At 41.1% G+C, this 20,196-nt stretch overlaps 1 protein-coding gene across 1 annotated transcript in view; it reads left to right on the forward strand.

Annotated features, from left to right (window-relative positions):
• C23H1orf21 (chromosome 23 C1orf21 homolog) overlaps window positions 1–20,196 on the forward strand; it is a 206,155-nt gene that overhangs the window by 111,466 nt on the left and 74,493 nt on the right. The window contains exon 3 of the mRNA XM_031435601.2: window positions 1,170–1,264. Coding sequence (XP_031291461.1) covers window positions 1,170–1,264 — 95 coding nt within the window. The remainder of the gene's footprint in view (window positions 1–1,169; window positions 1,265–20,196) is intronic.

Consider the following 20,196-nt stretch of genomic DNA (forward strand, 5'->3'; position numbering starts at 1 on the left):
GAACAGCATAATTATTTGGAGAAATATTACTGTAACAAACATCTTTTGGGGCAGTGTGTTAAGAAGTAGTATGAAGAAGCCTGGAACCATGTAGAAAATGGTATTAAAAATAATAAGGGAGGGGATTATGTACGCATACAGCCATGACACCAGATTAACCACAGACAGTAAGAAAATACATCACAGCTTCTTCATGATGGGCTTCTGTCTGTTAGGTAGCCTGTTACAGGCATCACTCCACGCCATATACTAGGCAGTTAACAGCTTGTTGGTTGATAACATGTGCTAATTCCATAATTTCTGTGATTTTTTTCTGACACACTGGACTAAGGATGACTCAGAGTCACACCTACCCCTGACCTTAGTGTGTCCAAGTCATCTCCTATTGACAGGAATCTGGTAAAAATGTCACCACCAAACCACTACGCTGGGGAAGTTTAATTCCCGCGTTTGTCCTGTGACGTATTTTGACACTGGAATTTGCTGTGCTCTCCCTGGCTGTCGCCAAGTCCAGGTCCCAGCCGTAGCCCACTGTGCTCCCCAGCCTTGACTGACAGACCTACCAGTTAGGTCCATGAGCTATTGTGGCTCTGCATGTGTGACTTCACAGAGAGGTTAAATTAAAGCCTGTGTGCATCATATGAAAATAACTGCATATTCTTCCACATTTAATACGGGGATGACCAGTAGGAAAATTTCAGTTTCCAATTGTTTATGTCCGTCTGTTGATCAGTTAAGTGCTTCAGTCTTAAACAGTGCTTTCCCAAAAGAGAGAAATTAAGGTGTGAATGTCCTGCATGTCATTGCGCCACAGGCAGAAAATCCGCTTAGACCATTATGTGATATGCCCTACCGTGTATAGATTCCAGACCACCTTTAGAGATGGAATATCCGGTTTGCTCTGCCACCGTCTGCTCGCTGCGAGCGGGCCAGGGGGAGAGCTTTCATTAGCTGCCTCCGTGATCCTGAGCCTTTCCCAGTGGACAGAGGAGAGCACCTCGTAAAAACAGGCTGGTTAAGCTTCCTCCAGATTGTCTCAGATGAACCACGTGGAAAGGCCACAGGGAAAAAGGCTCTTAACAAATTATGCTGTTGGGGTTTTCTCACTGACACTTCTCCACCGTTGTGAAAAAAAGTTATAAAATGTCTTTTCTTTTTTTGGTACTCAGACGAGTATAGGATCAAACCCGTGGAAGAGGTCAAATACATGAAAAATGGGGCAGAAGAGGAGCAGAAAATAGCAGCCAGGAACCAAGAAAACTTGGTAAGAACTGAATTTCTCGTATAACAATGAATTTTGGTGACAGCGTCGGAATGAAGTCTGCACTGCGTGTTTTAGCCGTAACTTGCACACCGGCACCCGAGCCCTGAACGTGCTGCCGCTGTTTATAGCTTGCCTGGAAGCGACACGGTTACTCCTGTATCCTGTTTGTTTCTGATTCAGCCCTTCTTTAATCTTGATGGAGAATGTTTCAGGGGACATAGAGCAAGATTATTAGTGTTTCAAAGTGGTTGAACTGAAAGGAAAAAAGCACGGAGTAGGACTGAGGTTTATGGGGGAAGGACCGTTATTATTGTACCTTTTTCTCTGCCTCTGTTAACTCTTACCCAGATCTGAACGAATGGCTCGGTTTCATTACTCTGAACATGTAGTGCTGTTAAGGAGCTTGCCTTCCGAAGGAAAACAAGGTACTTTAAAGGTAGCTCCACTTCGCACTCAGTGTTAAAGTATCGTGGGTTTTGAGTTCACGTGAGGATCGCAATGATCTGAAACAGACAGTTGGGGACCTCCTTCTCTAACATGAATGAGTGCACGTCTCCACTTTAATAGTCCATCTCTGAAAAAGCATTTAGTAAATTGGCCTTTTTGCTGACTTCTCAAGAGATTACAGATTGTTAAGAATATGCATTCCTTCAGTTATATTGTAGCAAAATGGCTTTTCTGTTTTATTTTGGGATTCATGATGTGCTGTCTTTTCGTGTTGGAGGGAATATATTTTTAAGAAGCTTGCAACCTCATGAAATATTTTCGTTTGCCTTAAACTCCTCTTCCCATCATGTGCTTTGTTTTTGCTTTTACGATTTCTGCTGCAGCAGAGGGAGTTGGCAGAATGCTAGCCAGGGCTCAGGAAGATGGAAGACTGTCGTTTTCCGTGTTCAGCTAGTGAGCATCATAGGCTTATTCTTTTTCCTCTGTTCTCTTCTGAACATAATAAGATCTGCAGCTCCAACTACTGAAATGCCAGCAACAGAATATTTTAGACCATTTTAAAGGAGCAAAAGTACTCTATCGTAAAATCTTGCCTCATACATGGGATTTGGATTTTAAGGTACCCCTTAAGCCACAGAACCTCATCCTGCCTATGGTATGTGTTAACATCAACGCTTAAATCCAGAACAAGGCAGCTATGACTGAATACTGGTGTTAATATCATCAGGCTTTTTATGTGAATTTTTTTTTTTTTTTACTTTGAATAGATAAATAGAAGGCCTGAGTAGTTGAAACGTCAGTAGTCATTTTTCTACCTTATTTTACTGAAAATCAGAGTTTGTCCTCACTTGATATAATTTCAGTCTGAGTTACAAAGCTCATCTTAATAATAACATTTCCACTGGAGGCTGGAGGGACACTGATGACCAGTCGGCCGATGGCCCTTTTTTGGATGTCCCTGCCCCTGCCCCTCTCAACTTCACATGCTTGTGTCTCTGAAATCCCAAGGAAATCGACAGCTTTTATCTTACAGCTTGTGAGTTTTCTCTCAATGGTGCCCATACTGAGGGCCAGTGCGACTTGTTTCCTTCTCTTCCAGTTTCATAATCTATCAACTTCTCGGTGCTGGCGTATTTTTCAGCCCTGTGGCCGGGAGTGGTGCACATGCTCTCCCATGCAGACTGAATGGAGCTTCAAAAAGGGGGGGTTTCTGGCCTATTTTACCTGTGGATTCTCTGTGTCAACCCCACACCCCTTTATTCTAATCAGAGTCCAGGCCACCAAGAGGAGTTTCCAAGGGTATGAGGACTTACATGGGGAGTGGGGACTAAATGGTTGTTTTTGGTTCTGAGACTCCTAGACTGCTTTCCCAAGGTACATGGGTTTTCAGTCATCTGGAAGCATGCTGTCTTTGTCACTGCTGTTTTGAGGGGATGCACAGTCAAGGATTGACCATGCATGTTGTTGGAGGAAACAAATGGCCTCCTAAATTTGAATCTTACGTTAGAAGGTGGATGAAATAGACTTAACAATTTATTTTAAAATAATCTGAGTCAAGAGGTTTTTATGTTTCAAAGAATGATTTTAAGATGTAGGTTGGAGTATTTTTAAAAAGTTTTTTATTTACTCAAACTGCTGAAATTAAGGTGTTGGCAGACATAATCAAGGCACAGGGCCTGATGGTGACCACGTGGGCTCGAGAGGCTGAAATTGCCTGGGTTCAAATCTCTGCTCTGCTACTTACTCCTTATGGGATTGAACTTCACTTCTCCAAACCTCCCGCCCCCCCACTGGGGGACAAGACAGTGCTTCCTCGTACTGTTGTGAGGGTCACATGAGACGGTTGTTGCAGAACTCTGAGAGCAGTGCCTGGTGCCTGACCAGCACCCAGTTAGGCATTATCATGTAAGATGAAAAGAAGGGAGAATGTCAGAGTCAGTGTTTCTTTTCATTTCACCAACGTTAATTGGTGAGAGATGTTTAAGTGAATACTTCAGGTTAATGCCAGTGTTACATGTGTTTTGAAAACTCTTGCTGTGGAACTATGAAATTACTTAAGTTTTGAGCACTTGTTGTGCACAAGGCTCTTACCTTGTATTGAGAGACACAGGGTACTTAAAGTCACTGTCCTCAAGGAGTTTACAGTAAAGTCGAGGGAACTGTTCAGGTCAACCAGTGTCTTACTGAGTGCCTCTGTGTACAAGGCTCTGTACCAGATTCTGCAGAAAAATACAAAAATAACAAAACCACTGAGACACCTCAAGGCGCTTGTATTGCAGTAAACAAGGTAAGTACCAAGTGACTATAAGTAAAACGGGATTAGATGCGTAAGACAAGCTTGATTCCAAGAAGGCAACACAGAGAGCTGCTGATACCAAAGGCAGCAGATATCTTGTCAGTTGCACCATCAGGACCTACTTCATGAAAGAGTTTGTGTTTACAATGGGCCTCAAAGGACAGACTGAGGGTACCACCCCAGGCAGAAGTAACAGGGGTAGGAAAAGCTAGATATAGTCAATAAAAAGCACATGGGCCTGTTTGATTGGGGAGTGGGAGGGAGGAGGAGAAGGGGTCAGTAGGGTAGCAGTGGGAAGTTAGAATCAAAACATAGGTGGGGTCATACATACATGGAGCCTTAATGTCCAGCTGAGGGGTCTGAAATCAGTTCAGCGGATTGATGGGAGCCTTTGAAGATTTTAATCAAGGGACTGGCAGAATGAGATTATGATTCAGGAAAGTTTGTGTGGCATCAGCAGGTGTACATGGGTTGGTGGGGGGGGTGGGGGAGAGATCATTTATAATAGTTTTTGCAAGAGACAGTGAACCCAAACCAAGGTAGTGGAGGGGGAGAAGGGAAAGGGTTTAGGCATGGTTGCAGCAGAAGCAACAAGATTTGACAGCTTTTTGTACATATTCATGGAAGACAGAGGAATCAGGAGATCATGGTAATCACAAGACTGTGACCCCCTGGAAACATGACCAGTGGTGGTGAAAATAAATAGTGACCTCAGTGAAATGGTAAAACCACTAGGAAGATTGTGTTTGACGAAAATATAAGGTGTTCATTCACTCATTATTCATTACTCGTTCTTGCCCACCCCTACGAGATCAGGTGTGGTCCACAAGAGAGAAAGTGAAGCCATCGCTCCCAGGACAGTGTAGTAAGCGCATTGACAGAACACCTGCATCACCAGGGCCTTAGGCTCTGTGCTTTAGGGGACACAGAGGCGCACCAGACCAGTCTCACCCTAGGGAGCTCACTTCCTGGCAGCAGATAGAAGGCATGCAACCTAAATGACCACAACTCAAGGTACACTGCAAATGCAGAGGTTGGTTTTGAGCAAGCAAAGCTTTAGGAATTTACAGAACATTCATGCACAGGAGTCTAGCAAAGTCCACATGCGTGAGTGTGTGGAGCACAGGAGCATTGCCTGGGACGTGCTGGGAGTTCAGTATATTTTTGTTTGCTTGAATGGATGAGTGAATGTATGAGTAAGAGTAGCTGGACCTCTAGGTTGGTTTGTACCTAGTAGTTGCTCAATTATATTTCGATCTCTAGTCACTTGGGCCCTTGGACCACAGGTTCTATGGATAGAGGAGATCACGCTGGTTTTCTGTGGCTGGTGATGACTTATTTATATGTCAACAATTTATGTGCTCTGAGCACAAAGATGTGCATTCATCCAATTTTCATCACTGTTGGACACCCATATATTTCACTTTGCTTCTCAGACTTTAACTCCTTCTTCAGAAAGGCGGTATAAAGTAGCAGCGTTGGCTTTGGAGATGACAGGTAAATATATACCGATGTGGATCCTAGCTTATTTCTAGCTTTATCATTTTGGTCAAATACATGAATCTTCTGAACTTCAAGTTCCTCCTCTAGAATCTAGGAATAATAAAATTATTGAAGTATTAGGAGAAAACATAGGAGAATATGTTTAGAGTCTTAGCAAAGGGAGGCTTTCTTATGACATAGCAAAAGCTCTGAAGACAGAAAAATAGTTTATTGCAGTAGATCAAAATTAAGGACTTCTGTAAAACAGAATAACTGCAAAAGAATAGTTAATAGGCAACAGCCTGAGAGAAAAATATTTATGACATGAAAGACAAAGGATTAGTCTCTGGGATTTGTAAAGAACACTTGTAAATAATTAAGAAAAAGATAATCCATTAGAAAAATAGGTAGTTGAAATGAACAGATGGTTCACAGTGGAGGATACCGGGCAATAAACATATAAAAAGATGTTCCGCATCACTGGTACAATGGCTGTTCTTTTACCCAACTTGCCGCCTTAAAAGACTCCCACAGGTCCTCTCTGAGCGGTGCTGGCTGCAGCCGGGGCTGTGCTCCCCAGGGGCTGGCGGACCGCTCTCTAGAACACCTCTGTGATTTTGCTCTCTCAGTTAGATGCATGTTTTCCAAGAGCCCGTATGATGTTTTCCAAACCTGTTTATACTGGTTGAATGTCATTGTAATTATGTAATTTTAGTTAAGTAATATGTAAACCAATGAAACACAAGTGTGGAAAGAGAGCTGTTATAGTGAAAATTAGATTAAATGCTTTGGAAAGTCTTGATGAAGGCACATTACTGAAACCTTGAGGTTAAATTCAATTAAATTCTGCACTCAGATTATTTCACAAGGTCTTTACATCCTCACTTCACGTAAGCAGCCAAACCAGGGAGTCTCAGATGTGCATTATAAGGGTGTGGTTAATGCAGAAAGTGTATGTGGAACCCTAGTCAGTGATTCATTAATTGAGAAGCTTTGTCCTTGTGTTCAAAGATGGGAGGGGAAATACACATCTATGTATTTTAAAATAAAGTAATATACTTTATTTATATATATATATATACACACACACACACACATATTTTATGTTTCCCTATTTTAACTCGCTTTATCATTTAATTACCTGTCCAGATGGTGTTGCTCAATGCAACTTTTATTGTAATCAGGGAAATGCATATTAAAACATGATTCTTTAGGTTGGCAAAAATTTGAAAATAGATAATATCAGATTTTGGCATGGTCGTAGGAAACGGTGTACACACAGACTAGTGGGAAACCTCTCGGAGGACAATTTAGCAGTATCTATTAAAATCTAAACAGGCACACCCATGCTCTAAGGCTTCCCTATCTTGGTATCCACCCAACCAGCTGCCTGTGTGCGTGAGGAAACTTGCACAAGACTCACTACAGCATCGTCTCTTTCAGTGGAAAATTTAAAATAACCTTCATGCTTGCCAATAGAAAGATGGTCCAGCTGTAGTACACTAGACAGCAGTTAAAAGGAATGAGTTAGAATTTATGAATCGTCACAGAGAAATGCAAATTGTAGGTTGGGTGTGTATCATATGATACCATTTAAGTTTTTTTTAATAAAACGAAACAGCAACACACTACATTTTCTGTGTGTAGGGACCCATAGAAAAACTTGGAGAGATGTGTCTCAGACTAGCAGCACTGGACACCTGAGTTAATGAGGGGTGTAAGCATGCCACGGCTGGGTTTCCTCCTCTACAAAATAGGGACAATAATTGAACCCACTTTAGCCGGAAGTTGTGAAAATTAAATAAGACATTCCTGTAAACTCTTAGCACAGTTTCTGGCATAGAAAATGCCATTGTTGGGCTGTTGTCAATAGTGGAGTTGGATTGGGTGGGAAGGATGAGAAAGAATTGGGTGTGGTGATGAAAGGGGATTTTTATCCTTAAACTCAATATTTTTAATTTTTAAAGAAAATATAAGTGTATTATTTGTGTGATTTAAACATGATTTTTAAAGAAGTGGAAAATAGTAACAAAACTCTGGCTTTTACTTCTTGGTTACTTGGGGATCTGGAATGAAGGAGGGTTATGTCTTTTTTTCATGACCTTTAATGTCCTCAGTTTTACATCATTCTCAGGTATCTGATTAACAGAAGGCAACCTCAAGGAAGCTCAAGGATCACACAGCTTCATTTTATTTAGGTTAATAGTTTTACATGTAAATAATTTAAAGGCAAATTGCTCCAGACGTGGCAGTATTCAGTCTGCTTCCCTCTCCAAAGTATCTTGACAAATAAAAGACATTCCAGATTTAGTTCTGAAATGCTCCCTCCTCCTGCTAGATGCTAAAACATGATCACATTCTCCTTGATTGACATTTGCCATTCTTAAGCCATCCTCCCTTAGGAATTAATTGATCATTTGATGTTGGGTTTCTTTTGGATTTATTTTGGGGTTTGGTGTGTATTTCCTCGACTTACATGTATTACAATGGTTTTTGAGTCGTTATTTCTGGAAATCTTTGTATAAATGAGAAGATTCTCTTCTATCGGATGACACAAATCATGGTTGGGTGAGCTTTTGATTTCAGTCTTATCCAGAGAGTTGAAGACTGAGTTGAAACATGCTTGTCTAAGTCACCAGTCTTTGAATACAATCAAATGACAAAATGAAACACAGAGCGTTCTAAAGGGGTTAAATGGAACAGGAGAATGGAATCAAGGTTAGGTGTGGCTACACCCTCTTCCTGCCTGTGGGCTTTGTGAGAGCTTCCATATGTATCTCCAGGGCATTACATTTCCAACAAACATCAGGATATCCAGTTGCAAAAAAATTGAAGGTTTAGAGATAGGAGGTGTGTTCGATAAGAGGAAATGCTCCAGAAACCTCCCAGCGTTCTGTTTGGAGCAGTGGCATTCAGCTGGTGAAAACTGGGGCATGGCCCTGACCTGCCAGATGGGCTGTGGGTGAAGCAGCGCCTGGAGAGGGCCAGTGTTCTCCAGAGCGCTGCAGTGACTGACAGCCTGGAACAAACCAGAGAGTCGTCCGCAGCCGAGCTCGGTGCCTGCAGGTCAGGAGGGGAGCTAAGTGCTCGGGACCACAGTCACCATGCCACTCTCATCTCTAGAGAATACCCGTGAGGACTGAAAGGCGTGGGAATGAACGTTGTAAACTTTGACTCAACATCGTTCACTGTAAGAAGATACATTAACTCCCATCTAGATGGTCTCATAATTAGGCAGCCTCTAAGAGTCAGTTTAAACTCTTCTTTTTAACAACTGTTTACTTATCCTATGACTCTACAGAGCAGCCAACATAATAGCAAAACTGACTTTTCTGTAGAAAGGTTATTCTTGGTGCCCTTAGGAATGACTTTATCTCTGAGCGCTCATCTCAAATGGAAGGTCAAATCATTATTTTCAGAGACTAAATAAGGCAAAAGACCATGATTTCAGAATGTCCCAATTTCCCAAGTCATTTAACCATTCCTAGCACTCTTGAGAATAAGGGGAAATAAACCAACAAGAGTAAGCTGATATTACAGACAAAGGGTCAAGCCATATACAGCACCTCTTTTCGCCTCCCCTCCCTCCTCCAAGGTGCAGGTTGGATTTGAGCCCAGGCTGGGGCTGAAATGGGTTGTGGGGGGCAGGGCGGCGGGGGGGGTAGGATTTGGACTTGAAGGAGTTACTTCCTAGTTTGTGGAAGTTCTGGAAGATTGAGGGTTCCCAAGCCAAAGTGCAGTTGGGGAGTCGTCCTGAGAGTATCAGATTAGACAGGAGAACCTCTTCCTAGAGCAGTTCGTAAACATCACTTTAGCACAAGACTGTTCCCCCACATTCTCTGCTTCTAACTCAGTGGTTTCATTCCCGTTTCCTGTTCTCTCATGTGTGTGACGTTGACATCAGCCTCAGGTTCTTCCAGGTAATTAGAGGAACAGCTTCGGGACCCCGGACCCCATCTACCTGAACCTTTTAGTTTCTGAAGGGAGTAGCTCACATGAGCTTTCATTTGGGTGTTACCATTCTCTTGTATTTTGTTTGTTGAGGCATAAAAGGCATAGGAGGGCAGAATGCTATCTCTTCATCAATCTTGAAAGACATCTGTTGTCCAACTAGCATTTCTGTGTTACTTGAGCCAGGCACATTCAGGTCCTGGCACTGTGGGAGTTTAGAGCAGAGCAGGGGTAGAGTCTGATTCACTAAGAATGAGGGATTTGTCAGATCAACCTTCTAAGTTTCAAGTGTTGAGCAGAAACAAAGTTCCTGATTCAGGAACAGAGTGTTATGAGAATGAAAGAATGCCCACAAAGTGCTTTGTAAACATAAAGTCCAATACAAATTATAGTGATTGTTGCCACTAGTTCAGAGGACACCTGGATTCATTTCTGAGGTTAGTTGCTATTTCATGGTGGAAACAAAGTTAAGGAACAGCATTCTTCTGGTTCCAAGTTAGAGTTGATACCTATTCCCCTTGAAGAAAGGCTTACACTATCATAGCACACTTCTTTCTCCCAGGAAGAAAGGGCAATATTAAAGTGTACGCCGATTCCCCCTGATATCCAAAAGCAGTGTTCCGATAAAACCTTCTGTAGACTGAAATGGTGTCAAGCAGAGAAGCAGTCACTTTAGGACACACCTTGTTTATGGAAGCACAAAATAAACCGAGATAAAGCACAGGCGCAGTTCAGAGCTACAGCGGCTTGATGCTTGATGCTGGGGTGCTGAGCGTAGTTCCCGGGGAAGGCGCCACTCCCACCGCACGGGCAGCCCACGAATGACTCTCCGTTTCCCAGCATTGTCATAAAACGTGATTGCTTTGAAGTACGCCTTCCTTGGATGCAAGGTGCTGGCTAAAAGTTGTCGAACCTAGTTCCTCCTAACCCTCTCCTGCCCAGAAGAGCATAGCTTCTGGTTTGTCCTCTGAAACCTTCCCAGTGTAGCCAACACGAACAATACCTTAGGTTTCAATTTGGGGCCTCTTCTCCAAGAGCCAGGCCGTAGTAATTCAAGTGGAAAAGGGGAAAAAGTCCTCTTCAAACCTTGATTCTGTTTGGTCTGCCCAGTCATTTTGGATATTGGATTTATTTGTGCCGCTGTTTTAGCACGGGCATTTTTTTTACCCAGTGGATTTGGAGGGAGATGAGTGACAAGGGAGAAGGCCACGGAGGGCCCACCACCCATTAGAGTGCCTAGAACAATACAGCACAGTGGTGCCTTTTCTGCAAGTTGTTCATGGAAGTCTCTTATCTCCCATGTGATGCTAAAAATAAAACCGAAGCATGTAAGTTGCACTCATCAGTTGGCCAACTCAGTAGCCAGTAGTAGGGGTAGCTTTAACCGACATTAATAATTTATGCCTAGAAGGTAAGAGTATCGAAAGAAACCATAATGTCTCCAAGAGTCCGGGCTTTGCAAAGTGTCTCTTCTCCTGGACTCTTTGGTGCGTAAATAATACCCAGTATTAACAGAGACACAGGACCCACCAGCCTCATGGGTTGTTTCTGAAAGATTCTTGGTAATTCTGACAAAGGATTCTATTCCTATCATTCAGAGAAGCTGGAAATAAACAACCAGGCATAAAAAATTCATACTTCTTCTTTGGAAGGAAGAGGATGTACGGTCTGGCTTGTCACATTATAATAGATACACGAAGGTGCCACTGTAACTGCCTGCTTCGTGTTCACAGTAGATCTAGTTTATTTACTCCGGATGACAATAGATGCCAGCTGTCCTCCTACTTTGAAAATTAAAACCATTGGTAATGACAAATGTATTTTCCTGAACTTAATGAGCTGGCTTCATTTTTCTGTTATTTTGTTGTTCATGTCAGAGTGTGAGGTTATACTGCAGATTTCCATTTACTGACAAACTTCTGCTCGTAACTAGATCATTTGAGGGCTTGCTTAATTGGAGGCAAACCTTTTTCTAAAAATATACTTTATGGGTTAGTACAGTTGAGGGCACTTAGACCCTCAGCTTAGACCCTCAGCGCCTCCAAGACAGGAATCCGGTGACTGGAACTGGAAAATGAGGTCACGGTTGGCTTCAAAGCAAGGCAGAAGGGTCCTTGGTAGCAGGGGAGCGCAGGGACCCTGACGGGACTCCGGGTGTCTGGCCAGGGTTCCGTTATTCTCCTGCATCGGAGACACACAGCGGCTGAAGGCAGTGTCAGGGAGCACCAGCTGTGGGGCGGGAACAGACCATCTCCTTGTAGGGAAGTGCTCCCCGCGACCTGCGGTGCCTCCGCGCGCGTCAGAGCGCCCTGCTGGCCAGGGGCTGCGGGGCTCGTGGAACGGAAACAACATGGAGCCGTTGGCTTTGCTTTACTCCTGTTAATTATCCTAAATTAACTTTTCCCTGATTATAAATGTGCTGCTTGCTCGAATGACTTCAGAACATTCTGGGGAAAATGCAAAAATGAATACAAAAATAAACAGTCATAAATCCCATCACAACTGTTTGTTTTTATGCCCAAGCAGTTAGAAATACAAGCTTTTTCTGGACAAAAATGGACCTGAACTTCTTACAAAGCTGTACATTGTCTTACTATATGTCCAGCAATCATGCTTCTAGATTTGAAAGAGTGTGACCCCACAAAACCCTTCACATGGATGCTGATACTAGCTTTGTTCATAATCACCGAAAGTTGGAAGCAATCAAGGTGTCCTGCAGTGGGTGAATGAACAAACTGTGGTACATCCACACGATGGGATATGAGTCAGTGAGAAAAAGAAATGAGCTACCAAGCCATGGAAGCACACGGGTGAGTCTTAAGTGCACATTTCTCAGGGAAAGAATATAGTCAAAACGGTACATTACATATGATACGATTCTGCGTATATGACTTTCTCAAAAAGCCAAAACCATAGAGATGGTAAACAGGTTTGTGGTTTCCACGGGTCTGTGGGAGGAAGAGGGCTGAGTAGGTGAAACAGAAATTTTTAGAGTGGTGAAACTATTCTGTATGATATTACAGTGGTAGGTACATGATACTATGCATTTGTCAAAAGTCATAGAACTTTATAATAAAGAGAGTGAACTTTAATGTTTGCAAATTAAAAAAAAAACATTGAGATCAGGGGATCGCAGGATAGAATGTAGGCTGACAAAAGGATCTAAGAGTATTACAAATATATGAAATAACCTCGCTGAAGAAGATGGGGGAAGAAATGTGCTGACCTAAGTAACTTTGGAAATGAATGGAGATTGTAGGACTGAAAGTAAGAAGAAACTTTACAGAAGCACTATGCACTTGTTTTGCAACGGAGCTAAGATTTCACAATTCTGAAAACACTGTAATTAATGAATTAGTGGCTCCTGGATGGTGGAGCCAGGTTCCTTACTGTCGGAGTAAGAGGCTACAGACACACATGGGGAGGTGGCTAGAAGCATCCTGCAGCAGTAGACTAGAGCTGGGGACATTAGTGTGAATTAATGCTTAGTCAAATGTAGATACAGGTGGGTACATGCAGAAATATTGATGGATGTGTGTATCCATATTTGTAAACATACACACACATATGGGCAAGTATATATTTGTATGCATATATGTGTATACATGTGTTGATAACCTGTGTTTATATGTGCAGGTGTAGATGTGTGTGTAATCACACGCACACACACACACACAAGTTTCTTGCTCTCTCAGCTAAGAGGACCTAAAAGCCATGACACCCCAGTAGCAACAAGCATCCCCGACACCCAGATCTTATTTTTAGCACCATTCTCCAAAAAAAAGGAGCCAGGATTTTTTGGACAAATGGCTGATTATAGGGCTGGGAAATACATAACAATCCTGGAGCATTTTGTAGTGCCCAAATTAGGAAGCATTAGGTTGTGCTATAAATGTGGAATAGTACACAATGCATTTACTTTATACAGATTATAAAAATAAATATCCATGAGTCCATACTGATATAAATAAGTGATTGAATAATTATTTAGTGACTTCCTTAGAGAGAGTACATTATGGAAATAAGGGGAGAAACTTGACAAACACTACCTGAGCACTACCAAAATTAACATGGACAGCGTTAAGTTTATGTTGATTGCGTGTCCCTTGCTATGACGTGATGAGAATGGCTTAGACCTCTGTGGTCTTCCTCCCCAAAACCCGTAACCTCAGTATAGTCATGAGAAAAACATGAGATGAACCCCGATTGAGGGACATTCTATGAAATACCTGGCCAGTACTCCTCAAAACCGTCAAGGGCGTCATAACCAAAGAAAATCTGAGAAACTGTCCCAGCCAAGAGGAGCCTAAGGCGACGTGACAACTACATGTAGTGTAGTGTCCTGAATGTGATCCTGGAACAGGAGGAGGACACCGAGTCAAAACTAGGGAAGTGTGAATATCGTAACAGAGCTCGATCATTCATTGTGACAAGTGTACCGTCCTAGTGTAAGAGGTTAATTACAGAGGAGACCGGATGCAGGGTGTATGGGAACGCCTTACTATTCTCACAACTTGTCTTTAAGTATAAAACCCCTGTAAATTATAAAATTTATTTAAGTATAAAAAAATGGACCTGCCTTATACACATTGTGAGTATACCATTTGAATATACCAAAATTTAACTGATACTTTAATGAGCATTTTTTTATAATACTTTGTATCTCCAGTCATTCATTCTCTTACAATAAGTCCCTAGGGGTAAGCTTACTGAGACAAAAGATTTTTTTTAATACGTATGCCAAATTACTGTATCTTTCACCAATTCATCTTCCTACTACCAAAATATGAGAGTGTCCATTTCTCTTGACCCTTTACCACGTGGGGAGCTTTACAATGTTTAGTTGTTACTACTCTGTACCTTTTTGTTTCAACTTGCATTTCTTTGGTTACTAATGAGTTTGCACTTTTAAAAATGTGTTTATAACTCAGCATGTAAGGTCCACAAGGATGAGACCCTGTCTCTTTCATTCAGGACCTTATACTAATACTAATAATACTAATAAATAGTTAATGAATAAATTATAATTCTTCTGTTTCATTTTTGCTGGAATCATGTTTTCCTTTTATTGAGGGGGTGGGGAAGAAAGGCAGGACAAAAGAATTTGGTAATTCTATTACACATGAATATAAAACTATCAAACTGGATATCTTTTTTTTGAGTTATAGTCAGTTTACAATGTTGTGTCAATTTCTGGTGTAGAGCACAATTTTTCAGTCATACATGAATATACATATATTCATTTCCACATTCTTTTCCACCATGAGCTATCACAAGATCTTGTATATATTTCCCTGTGCTATACAGTATAAACTTGTTAAAACTCAGTATCTTAATGAGGAATTCCTAAGTAATGGCCTCCTTGGATGTTATTCAGAAAAGTTGGCCCATCCTTTATTATGCTGTATTTGATTTTGACCCAAGATACTGGCCCACAAGACCATTGCATAAGGTGGAAAGAAGTGTGACATTTGGAAGAATCATGACGTTAGCTGCAATTAATCCCAGATTAAAATATTCTTCTAGAGTCACTCACCCACCCATCCATCTGTACATCCTTCCATTCAGTTTTGAAATATTCAACAGTTATTCCAACAGCATTGCATTAAACATACAAAGATGGCTGGGCAGTATCACCTTCACTGGCTGCTGGAAGATCTGGGTCCTTCTATAGGTTTCAAACTCCTGATGAAGAGCATCCTTACTGTTGTGGACCAGGAGCTTCAGAACTTGACGTGGTTCCTACTTTATCCTCAGGACAGCTCATAGTCTTGTATATGATGAAATAATTAAGATGAAACTCTTTGAACTGGATATTATTGGTTTTACTTCCTTTGTTGTAGAAAATATTCTTAGAAGTTATTTCTTAAGGTATCTAACAGTTTGGGGAGTGCATTGAGATTACCTACTAATAATAACAATATTTTCTTAGTTGGAACAGTGGTGAATCTTTTTTACTCCTTGGTTAAAGACTTCTGCATCTAAGTTCTGCATTCTGTAATATAGTGATGTTTTGTTTTAAGGCAAAAATAAATGTATCTGCAGGGATGAATGGGAAAAAATAGCTTTTATTTTAAACTTAACATTAGCTATTAAAACCCCTTTTGTTTTATTTTTATATAAATTTTGGCTGTTATGATAATTATTTTCATACTGTTGGTTTCCATGGAAAATTAACTTCCAGTTGTAACATCTTCATTTGTCATCAAATTATCATAAAATTTTTACAGTGTATTCTTCTTACCATATGCAGTTTGATTGGCTCATAAGCTTCCAGTTTTCTCTATTTGTTTTAATTTTAGCCCTTTGTTCCATGACATCTTTCTTGTCCATCATTTGGTTTTGTGGGTTGTTTTTTTTTTAAAAACCAAGAAACATATCAGCATTAAGAAAGATTGGCCCAGAGTTCTGATTGAGTAAGCAGAAGCCATATCAGTGTTGCGACATACACAGGAATCTTGTGATCAGATCATGAAATGCAACTAAAGAATCCACAAGAGACGTTAGCTTGTGTTAACTGACAAAAAATGTCTGGAGGGTGGGGTGTCTCTGGGTAGCAGGGTTATGGAAGATTCTTCTCCTTTTTTAAAATTTCTCTCTGCATTTAAAGTGCTTTCATCCTTAATGAACTTTTGTCACTTTTACAACTCAGGGAAAAGGAAGTTATACAAGAAGCATTTAAAACCCAAGGATTTACAGCAGAGCAGCAGCATTCATGCTGCCTCAAATGTTAGTTGCTTTTCTCCTTGAAATGCACACCTCTGTGAGAGGAGGGAGGACAGTTCACCCAGCTGCATCTCGGCTGAGGGCCAGCACGACCTTCATTCTGCTCTGGGTGGTGTGGTGAAGGAATAAATGCAGCCCTGTAAACTTCTCAGGGCTTTATTAACTTGGGAGGTAAATACGTTCACCACGGGGACAAATTGCTTCGTCTTTTTAAGAGTTCTTTAAAAGATACAATGAAAGTACCGTGGTGGAACTATCCCCATTATTTAGCAAAGCGGCAATTATTTTTAAATTTTCTTATTAGTGTTAATGACAGAAAACTCGAGTGACCCAAATTGCCCAGGGAATGGAGCAATGCTGATCAAGTGCCAAAATTCCTTTATTCTTACCCTGATATTGAGAGGGTTTTTAAAAATTGAAGTAGAGTTGGTTACAATGTGTCAGTTTCTAGTGTGCAGCACAATATTTCAGTCATATGCACACATATATTCATTTTCATACTTTTTCATTAAGGGTCACTACAAGATAGTGCATATAGTTCCCTGTGCTATATAGAAGAAATTTGGTTTTTATCTATTTTTATATACATATAGTAGTTAATATTTGCAAATCTCAAACTCCCACCCTCTTTCCCCCTGGTAACCATAAGATTGTTTACTGTGTCTGCATCTGTTCCTGTTTTGTAGGTGAGTTCATTAGTGTCTTCTTTTTCTTTTTTTAGATTCCACATATGAGTGCTATCATATGGTATTTTTCTTTCTCTTTCTAGCTTACTTCATTTAGAATGATGATCTCCAGGTCCATCCATGTTGTTGCAAATGGCATTATTTTATTCTTTTTTTTTTACGGCCGAGTAGTATTCCATTGTATAAATATACCACAGCTTCTTTATCCAGTCATCTGCTGATGGACATTTAGGTTGTTTCCATGTTTTGGCTATACTACAGAGCTACAGCAATCAAAACAGCATGGGGTTGGCACAAAAAACAGACATATGGATCAATGGAACAGAATAGAGAGCCCAGAAATAAACCCACAGACTTACAGTCAATTAATTTTCAACAAAGGAGGCAAGAATATACACTGGAGTAAAGACAGCCTCTTCAGCAAGTGATGTTGGGAAAACTGGACAGCTGCCTGTAAATCAATGAAATTAGAACACTCCCTCACACCATACACAAAAATAAACTCAAAATGGCTCAAAGACTTAAATATAAGATAAGAACTATAAACCTCCTAGAGTAAAACATAGGCAAAACATTCTCTGACATAAATCTTAGCAATGTTCTCCTAGGACAGTCTACCCAGATGATAGAAATAAAAGCAAAAATAAACAAATGGGACCTAACTAAACTTACAAGCTTTTGCACAGCAAACCATAAACCAAACAGAATGACAACCTACAGAATGGGAGAAAATATTTGCAGATGATGCAGCTGACGAATGTTAAATTTCCAGGATATAGAAACAGCTCATACAACTTAATAACAAAAAACAAACAACTCAGTCCAAAAATAGGCAAAAGACCTAAACAAGCGATTCTCCAATGAAGACATACAAATGGCCAATAGGCACATGCAAAAATGCTGAATATCACTAATTATCAGAGAAATGCAAATCAAAATTACAGTGAGGTATGACCTCCCATCAGTAAGAATCACCACTGTTCAGAAGTCCACAAACAATAAATGCTGGAGAGGGTGTGGAGAAAAGAGAACCCTCCTACATTACTGAGAGGTTTTTGAAGTATATTTTATCTGCCCTCTCTTTGTTAGTAAGTATAGGATTTTGAGTATTAGTAAATGATGATTCACTCTCTTGCCTAGCCTTCAGGTCATTGTTAAAAACACCAAAAACTGAACAATAGATCTGAAAGTTGAGGATTTTTGGCTAAATCTGTGCTAGCCTTCTGACATCCCCTAGAAAAGAGGTTTTTTTTTTTTGTTTTTTTTTTTTATCTTAGCATTATTTTCTCATATACTTAACCTACAGATATTTTTGGAGCATCCTTCTGTTGCCAACATTTGATTTATTTATTTATTTTTTTTTTTACTTTAGGATCGTTAGTGCTGAATTCTCTCTTATCAGCTCAGGTGGGGTTTGGCAGTTGAGACATACATAAATCAGGTTACTGGCATTCTGAAGCTGTTGAGGAACTAAATCATGTTTGGCTCCTGCTTTAAAAAAATGAAAATTGTTTGACAGCCTTATGGTAAACTAATTCCAAATATATCTCATCAATTTGCTGGGAACCCACCCTGTTTGAATGGGTTCTATTTATATAGGTACATTTTCACAGTCTCTCCATTCTTTAGAGGAATAACCCTCCACAGGAGAATAGCCACCAGGTCAGGGATGTATGGTATTTTAGTATACCCCCCAACCCCCGCAAATCTACTCCCAGTGCTTAAAAGAAATAGGTACTTCACCAAAGAAGAAAACCAACACCGCTGTTCTGATTATCTATTGTTGCGTAACAAGCCACTGCCAAATGCAGTGCCATAAAATAACAAGTCATTATCTCATGGTTCCGTGGACGGCCAAGTTTAGCGAGGCAGCTCCTGCTCAGGGCCCCTCACGCACTTGCGTTTAGTTGTCGGCTGGAGTTGCAGTCATCCTCGGGCTCAGCTGGGCTAGATGTTCAAGGTGTTCCCGTCACACGACTGGTGGCTGACGTTGGCTGTGAGCTCAGCTGGGGCTGTGGACAGATGCCTACACATGACTTTTCCACATGGCTTGGGCCTCTCCCAGCGTGGTGGTCTGAGGGTGGTCACCCTTCTCACCTGACAGCTGGCTTTCTAGAACTGGCACTGTTTCCAGTTCTGCTTGTCAGAGCAGTCACAGAGCCTGCCCGGATTCGAGAGGTAGGAAAATGGACTGTGCCTTGTGATGGGGGAGCGGCGAGGTCCCACCGCAGAGGGGCACCGGGAGTGGGAGGCGTTGTGGCAGCCATCGTTGGGAACTACGGTTGACTATGACCACCGACCAGTTCAAGTGTCGGGGCGAGTAGGGACCACTTGATGTGAAAAGCATTGTGGGAAATCCCACTGACTTCAGAAACCTGAATTGTGTCCTTGGATCTGTTGTCTATTTGAACAGAAAGGCTGACAGAGAAACACATCTATCTCATGCTTGTGTCCTGAGCAAAACACCTTTGTAAGTACCAGATACCCGGAAGGCTACATGTATCTACTTACGTTGCCCCTGAGTCTTCTCAGTGAGGATGACATCTGAAACAAGCTTAAGAAAAGCAGTCTTTGGCATCAAACCCAGCCAAGCTCCTTTCCAGCTGGGCGATCCTACTCAAACTGCACGAGCTTTGGTCTCTCATCTATAAAGTAGGAATAATGATTTCTGCTTTCCCAGGTGGATTTGAGGAATTAGGTGGTTTTTGTAGAACACCTATTGCAGTATATTGCAGCACATAGTAAGTGCTTAATGAAATGCTTTCCTCTCATCTCATTTTCCAGATTTCCCTGTTTCGTGTGCTCTCCAAACCAGCTGCCAGCGGGTCCCCGCCACTTCAGTGCATATTAACTTAGGTTTTCCCTGTTTTATTGAACATCACCTGTAGAATTTTTTAATGGAGTTTTCTAATTAATTTTAATTTTCGGTCTTTGAACTTTCAAATATAGTATCATAATCAATATTAATAACTTTTTACTTTCTTGGAGAAAGTTTCCCAATACGGTGATTGAAGTTGCATTATTGTCTTTGAAGTGGAGGATCGCCGTCTTAACCCTAGTGTCTAGCTTTCAAGTTTAAATTAGCTGATGTTACTGGAATTTAAGAAAAAACAAAGTGAATGTATAAAACAAGTGAAAATGGGTGTTTAACTAGAATTTGTCATCACTCATAATGAGGAAGAACTGTCTATCTCTAGAGAGCTCTCTTGTCTCGAGAGCCTGCTAATGAGCTAAATGTTTGGTGTACCTCAGTAACCCAAAGTAGCCTGTTTAATTAGAATTAGCTTTGAACACACAGTGTCCCACATCTTACCTTCCTTTTTGAAGGCATCTTCTTCAGCGGA

This window comes from Camelus dromedarius, chromosome 23, assembly GCF_036321535.1.
Source record: "Camelus dromedarius isolate mCamDro1 chromosome 23, mCamDro1.pat, whole genome shotgun sequence".
Lineage (NCBI taxonomy): Eukaryota > Metazoa > Chordata > Mammalia > Artiodactyla > Camelidae > Camelus > Camelus dromedarius.